The following is a 7,552-nucleotide window of genomic DNA, read 5'->3' as shown; positions in this document are numbered from 1 at the left end:
TGAAACTGATTGAACAAAATATAAGTATTTGTACTCATACATATTTGGTAAAAAAACATTTAGCTGTGTCAATTTTATTACAGTGCCGTTGATGAAAAGATGATGAAAAATTTACCGGAAATCCCGGTTTTTTACCGTCCCAAAAGTCGGTATTTCCGGTATTGGAAAATGGACGGTTTTACCAGTTTCGGTAAAACCGGTTAGACCACCCTACTCCTGTCCTGTGTGTATAAAATAATGATGGTGGAAAAAATTAAAAGGAAAAAGGAATCCGGATGAGGCGGTGAGTACACCTAACCTCTGAATTACGGTTCAGGTACGGAAATATACCTACGGTTGTAATTTTCGATGTCAGATCTATATCTTGGCAGGTTGCCTATGTACGAAACACTGGCGATATGGGCACAAGAGAGACCCATGTAGATCTGCTGCTCGATGTCGCATGTCGCTACCGGTGAACAACTGCAGCTTCAACCAAAAGTGTAGGGGTGTCAAGTAGCATAGCAAAGTAAAAATAGTAACGCGGGGTAATACCACAATAGATCAACTAAATGGCCGCAGTAAACTCTCTCCCCAACAGGAAAAAAGGGTGCCGACTCCGCAAAAACTTTTCTCACCCTCTAGTACTGAGTACGTATGGACATCATCAAATATGTCTTTATGTTTAGGCTAAACTCGTTCTCAAGTTACAAAAATCAAAATGTTTATTACAGTCTGGAGGAGTAAATTAATATTAAATTCTAATTAAACGCTAATAATAAAAGCTCTTCGTAACGTCAATTATCGTCAGTTTTAGGGTTTCATGTTTGCCAGTATCCAATCCATATAGGCAGCTACTCGGCAATAGATTCCGGGAACACTTTTCAGACCGCATGAATCGATACCGGCCGACACCACACCGAACTGCACGAATCGAGCCCCATTGAAGTCGGCACTGTACCCTAGCGGCCCACCGGAATCACCCCGGCAAGTGTCCACAAGGCCTTCACCACCGGCACACATCTGTTTTTCACTGAGCTGGACTTTCAAGTTGTTCTGGGCCATCCTTTCCTGGCACTCCGCATTACTCACTCGCGGCACGATGGCACTAAGCAGTACGTCCGAACCGGTTTGTTTTTCAGTAGTTCCCCAACCGGTTACCACGTAGCGCTCAAACTGAGCCGATCGTAATGTTGGGGTTACCGGTAAGCAAATTGGATGGATGTGATCTGAAAGATAAAGTATTATGAAATAGGGTTATTGAGCGGATTTGAAAGCGCTACACCGCACCTTGCATCTCTACGTCTCTATCGAGCCTAATAAGACCGATATCGTTGCTGTACTTCGGCTTTTGGTAGCTTTCATGAACTACAATGGATTCGATTCCGTAATCTTCAGTCTTGTTGGCGCAATCTCGTTCAATGATTTCTCCCTTCTTGTTTTTGTAGATGTTACAGTCGATTTCGGAGCTCTTGTCATGTTCGCCAAGTCGGACGACTTGTCTGAAATGTTAACAAGAAAGATAAGACATAGTGAAGAAACAATCTGAAAAGACTCTAACTCACAATTGCAGCGTGCTTCGGGTCCTGAGGCAATGGGCTGCAGTCAAGATATAGCGCTTGTTGATCAATGATCCTCCACATCCGTCCACCAGTTCACCGTTGGAGTTGTACTTGAGCACAGCCATCCATGGATAGTCAAACACTTTGGTCACATTGCCAAAAGCGATTCGATCGGCTACGGCTTGGCCGCACTTATCCGGTAAAAGGCTGGATCCACCGACCGACGTAGGAGGAGCCGCTGTCGTCGGTTGTTCTGGCTTAACTTCATGCGGTTGACAGCAGACGCTCCGTTCTATTCCCGGTAATGTGCAGGCCGCTTTTTTGATGTAGTTGGCAATTCCGGTCGGCGGCGGAGTGGGATTGGAAACTATGTTGAAGATATTGGTACATCTCCGGATGTCCACGCAGAGCCCTGGGTTGCGGGTAGGTGTGGTACATGGGGCGCTTTCTGTGGACAAAATTAAAAAATGAAGTTTTATTGACCATCCTCCAAAGTTAATTTAGTAGAAGTTAGGCCCTTAATAAATCTTAGACAATTGGACAAAGACGTAGAAAACGATTTTCGAATGAATCGGCCAAGGTTATCCTTTATAAAGGCTTGAATAGTAGTGAGCCTAAGCCAACAGACCATAACATAGAGGATAGCGTCTTCTCTTCTAAACCAACGGTTATGAAATCGAATCCCGGTCGTGAGGTAATCTGGCATACATAGGCAAATGCTGTTCAAGGGAACTTAGTTTGCTCTTGGAGGTCCTATCTAGATATGTGTGTGCTCGCAGTACTCCCGGTAGGCTACTGAACTTCAACCGATACTGCATAGGGTGTCAAGTAGTATAGCAAAGTATAAGTAGTAATGCAAGGTAATATCACAATAGATAAACTAAATAGTCGCGGTGGATCACGCAGCGAAAAGATTTTTTATTTCAAAGGAAAGTGCAGCGAAAACAAAGGAAAATATCCTTTGATTTTGGGATGAATAAAAATTTCTTTGTTTCAAATGCATTTTCGTTTGTTTCAAAGAATTTTTCTTTCGAAAAATCTTTGATTCAAAATATTGATACTTTGAAACAAAAAACAGTTTCTTTTGATTCAAAGTTGCTTTCTTTTGCCACAAGGTAATTTAATTTAGATTTAAAGGCATTTATTCATTGAACCATTTTCTATTTATTCCAATTGGAAGCATTATTTTCTGTTGTTTTGAAATTCCTATTAGGAATTTCAAATAATTAAAAGGAAGGATTTAAAATTTAAAATTTATTTTTATTCACAAATAAATGAAACACTGGGTCACACACTGGTTCACTTTAATCGAATCATCCGGTTTAAATTTTCGTGGACCTGATCGCTGGATTGGAGCGGTGTCACCTCGGTTGAGGCATCCAGGGACTATCTATCGGCCGTGGTCCTGTAAAATTTCATGCACTTATTGAAAATCTTTAATATTCATTCTTTAATTAACATAAACTTACCATACTTTATCCTGAATCCTCCTAACTAAGCTAACTCTGATCCACATTTTCACACGACCAGCCAAACCGATTTTTCGTTTTAAATTCTTCTTACTCAATGCAAAAAACCTTCAAAGCTTGAAGTTTTTATTTTAAGAAATTATTCCTTTGCATTGAATACATTTTTCTTTGGTTGAAAAAAAATTCACTTTGTTTCCAAATAAATATGCAATTGTACAAATGTCTTTTGAATCAAAGAATTTGTTTAAAATCGAAGTCCAAAACTATTCGATTCAAAAAATTAATTCTTTCTTTCAAAAATTATTTATTTGAAACAAGACCATAATTCATAAATTCAAAGAAAACAGGAGATTGAATCGAAAAAAAGAATTTTTTGAATCAAAGTCAGTTTCGTTTTGTTTCAAAATCCAAGTTTTCTCTGCGTGTTCTTCTTCTATTTTCTCGCCAATGCTATTTTTAGCACGACTCGGAACTGCCTTATAGTAGAGTGCCTATAAGAAGAGTGACGCCAATGTCAAAATTGGAATAGCGATGAGCTGTCAGTGTCGTTCCAAACGAACAAATGACCTGTCAAATTCTGCCTGAGAAGGCTGAATTTGACAGGTCATTTGTTCGTTTGGAATGACACTGACAGCTCATCGCTTATTCCTATTTTGACATTGTCGCCACTCTTCTTATAGGCACTCTACCTTATAGCATCTATTATGGTCCAGTTCCTGAGGCTATATGACCAGCGTATCCGTTTATACTCCGTAGAGTTTGCAATCTTTTTATACGCCGTAGAGATATTTTGCATTATTTTATACTCAGTATAGTTTACAATTTTCGTTACATTGTTACATTTCTTTTGTATTAGTGTTCATTTTACGTCCGAAGCTCCTTTTAAATAGGGTGGCGGGATTCGATCCCTGGACCTCTGTCTTATGCTTAAGACGTTCGCCATTAGGCTAAACGACCAGTCTCAATTCTCTCTCCCCAATAGGAAAAAACAACTCTTTAAAGATATTTCTAAACGATTAAAGAAGGTGCAAATCAAGCCAAAACAATAAAAAAAATTAAAAGTGTCGATCATCAATTTCTTGTCTTCTGTCTAGTTTGAAAAAAAATTGACTCACTTGCGGTTTTACGTTAACGTTTATTTTGACGTAATCTCGCGAGTGTGTGAAATTTCCGGAACTGGACAGATGGAACTTCCCACTTTTTATTTGGTCTTCTTTGTGCTTCCAAAGTGTTTGTTAAAACAGTTATCGTCTTGGCAAATTATTGACAAATATTTGACCGATTCGTGTGCTCAATTTGTCTAGTAAACTTTACATTGACTTATTTTTATTCAAGGAAAGTGAGTTGTACGCACTTTCCACTACCTTTTAAGAGAAAGCTGCACTAATAAAATAATAAATAGTTAATAAAGATTTCCGTTTTTAGTAGAAGTAAGTAGTAAGTAGAGACTCCGTTCAAGAGCACGGCTCAAGATGGAATGATCATATACAAAAGAAAGAGGGGAAATTGAGTGTATGTACATCTGATAAGAAGCAGATTTTTTAGGCACGATGTATCGGGTTATAAAGAAAGTTTAAATTTTTGAAGATTGAAGATTTCGAAGATGTGGTGGAGTAATGATTCCAAAAAGTGTGCACATTTAAAAATTTAAAAGTTGTTTGGTAAGCCGTAGATTTTAACTGATGGGTTAGATCTCGGGGGACGCAGTCTCTAGGGAGCGATTTATTTATAAAAGAAAATATCTCTTAGTTGTTGATTTTGTCTTAAAATTGAAATTGAAAATTGAACAATGCCTATGAATCCATGCTTTGGTCAAACTGCGGTGAATCCGTGAACCCATGGTGAATCATCTACATGCATGTATATATACATAAACATGAAGATGTGTTTTTGTGGGGTTGCGGTAGTGAGTGATTGTTTTTAAACGAAATCGAATCATGGAAATTCGTATGTTTATATGTTTGCTTACGGATCAGAAAATTATCAAAGATTTTGGACTTATATACGAGATTAGGGTTTCAGATTCACAATTGAAATTTTAGAATCCAATTCAGATTTCAGTTTCCGCCGTCCGTGTCCATAAAATCTTCTAAGCCAAAGGTTAAGAGATTGAATCTCGGTCACGGCATACATAATTAATACACTCTAAGAGCTGATGTTGTTAGCATTTGTAAGAAGCCATCATATCCTCGAAAGATGTACGATTTCGTGTTAAGTCAATGGACTCTCTTCGAGGAAATATCCACCTTCATTGAGATTAAAATATGTATTTGTGTTCGTTTTTTTTAGTTTCAGATCTTCAATTTCAGATTTGTGAGTCTGCTGATTCATTTATTTTTTAGTTTATGATTTGCCAAAACTTATATCGCCACTCCTCGGAGAACTATGAAACATTCATCTCTCATGTTTTGTATATTATCTTCAGTGTTTGAATTTGATATTAAAATTACTCGAGATTGTTTTGGACTCTCAATTTAAACTTCAGAATTTTATTTATCAATACATTTTTTTAAATGTTTATTCGAAAAATGCAACCCTTTTGTTTCGCAAATAGCTTTTGTATGCATGGATTGAGTTTGATGTCTTTTTCAGTGAAGTTACCTAGTAATGAAATGATAACATGTGGAAATCTTTGTGCCGATCTGTGAAGTGGTTTTTGAAATAGTGTCAAATGAAGAAGCTTATTGACTTAAATTTTTTGGCAGGACTGTCAAAAATCCAGAAAAGCCCCAGTGGGAGTCCCCAAAATAGTTGAAAATCAACTATTCCACCAAAGTTCTTATGATCAATCGTCTAAGGAGACCTAGAGGATCTAGCAGTGAGCTAAAGTTTGAATAAAAGTGCAGAGGCTTGATTCCACAAAGACAAGGGATGTGAAAGGTTTGATCAAGCGCAATTTGAAAATTCCGTTTGGTGGTGAAGTGGGAAAAGTGGAAAAATAATTTTCTGTCTTATCTGGAATGAGGTCATAAATAGAATTAAACCAGCCAGAGAGACACTGGGGAATCTGTTGACAATAAACGGGATTGACTTCATGTATTCAATGTTAAAAAGCTGCTCACCGGTAAAATAAACAAAATACGGTTGTCAAATCGTTCGCAAAATATTTGAACCGCTAGCGGGGAGTTATTTAAAATGGACAGCAAAACGATTTTTTAAGCGGGCACCTGGCAGGTTTCCTGCCAGAAACTTTTCGTCGAGCAGTTTTGCTTGGGTGTTCCGGAGAAAAAATTGTAATATAGCAGAAATGACAAAAATTGCATAAAATGCTTGCCCCATGCAGTAGAGGGTTAATAAGCAGGAAAAAGAATGAGGTCGCAAACAGAATTAAACCAGAGAGACACTGGAAACCCTGTTGATATTAAGTTTAAAGATATTTTGTCCGCCTTTTCACTAGAATCATTGCAATAGATCTTCATTTTCTTTTCGACAAAATTTTGAAATTGTAAACGAAACGTTATCACCCTCATATTGTGCTATTTAAGATTGCTTAACATAAGACGCTCATGTTGATACCGCTTCAGCCTTATCACCCAAAGTTTGCAATCGTAGAGAAACATATTGAAAATTATAAAACAACAGTCTCCTGATAGGATTTCCACATGGGGCCGGTCAACTGTCTGCCAGCTGATAAGTAGCATCGCAGTCGTTCGTTGGGGATTTCCCAGTTATTTTGGTTTCCCAGCAGCATCTTGCCTGCATTTGATCTTCGATTTAAAGTCAAGGTCCACTGTCGTCGTCGTTCGTTCACGATCAGCTCAGGAACCATACACACCGGCTGACTCACACGATTACGGACGGATGGGGATTACGAGAAACAACAGAAAGCCATACTAAAAACCGGTCTTCCATCTTAATCTCGTCGTTCCTACAACACACAATCACACCGAATGTTTGCTTCTGGTTTTTCAAGTTGGTAGAAAAAAAAAGCCGAAGGGTAACGGTTCCGTGTTATGACGGCGGTCTATTTTTCGGGGAGCATTATCAGCATCGAATTTGATACCACCCATCCAAAAATTAACGGATACCTACGAGATTGCACTTGTGACAACTGGACGCTAAGCAGAAGAGCCGTAATCCCAACGATCAGCGATGGTGGCGGCAATCCGGTCCTCATGATTGTCCGCTGCTTCCTCGAATTTCCTAATCAAATCAGTCACTCACTCAAGTGTTGGATCCCGCCCGAGATTCTCAGAAAACCGGTGTGCTAGAACAAAAGCATCCACTACAAACGAGCTAGTTTGAGGATTGATTGCGGCGACGACGATAGACTCGACTCGAGGGTGAAACAACCCGGTAAATTCACGTCCGATCGGGAGGAGATTGCGCGAAGAACTGATCGTACCGGATCGTGCTTTCATTCGAAACGTATCAGTTCGATTTCAGCTCTATTCCTTATACAGAGTGACCAGATTTCTTTTTAAACATTCCGGTTCATTGGGCAATTTCTGCTTCAATATTATAAATCTAGAAAGTAAATTATAATACACTAAATGGAAAAACACCGATAATTGCATAACAAAATCCATATATTTACCGAGC

At 38.6% G+C, this 7,552-nt stretch overlaps 1 protein-coding gene across 1 annotated transcript; it reads right to left on the bottom strand.

Moving 5' to 3' along the window:
* Positions 1-678: 678 nt before the first annotated feature.
* On the bottom strand, positions 679-7,332 carry LOC129739865 (serine protease grass-like). The gene is made up of 4 exons (XM_055731408.1): positions 7,043-7,332; positions 1,545-1,989; positions 1,270-1,481; positions 679-1,208 (listed from the first exon to the last, which is right to left on the bottom strand). The coding sequence occupies exons 1-4, from the start codon at positions 7,125-7,127 to the stop codon at positions 793-795; spliced, it is 1,158 nt and encodes a 385-aa protein (XP_055587383.1). The 5' UTR covers positions 7,128-7,332; the 3' UTR covers positions 679-792.
* Between the last annotated feature and the right edge of the window lie 220 nt (positions 7,333-7,552).

The sequence above is a fragment of the Uranotaenia lowii genome, chromosome 1 (genome assembly GCF_029784155.1).
Source record: "Uranotaenia lowii strain MFRU-FL chromosome 1, ASM2978415v1, whole genome shotgun sequence".
NCBI lineage: Eukaryota > Metazoa > Arthropoda > Insecta > Diptera > Culicidae > Uranotaenia > Uranotaenia lowii.
Note: the sequence above shows the minus strand (reverse complement) of the source record. Positions and strands in the feature narration are given on the sequence as shown.

What these genes read in the sequence shown, in the direction of transcription:
- LOC129739865 (XM_055731408.1), bottom strand. Translation starts at nt 7,127, where the DNA reads ATGAGGACCGGATTGCCGCCACCATCGCTGATCGTTGGGATTACGGCT. An exon ending in GTTGTCACAAGTGCAATCTC is followed by an intron (nt 1,990 to 7,042) that starts GTAGGTATCCGT and finishes TTTTGTCCACAG; the next exon opens with AAAGCGCCCCATGTACCACA. An exon ending in ACCCGAAGCACGCTGCAATT is followed by an intron (nt 1,482 to 1,544) that starts GTGAGTTAGAGT and finishes TTAACATTTCAG; the next exon opens with ACAAGTCGTCCGACTTGGCG.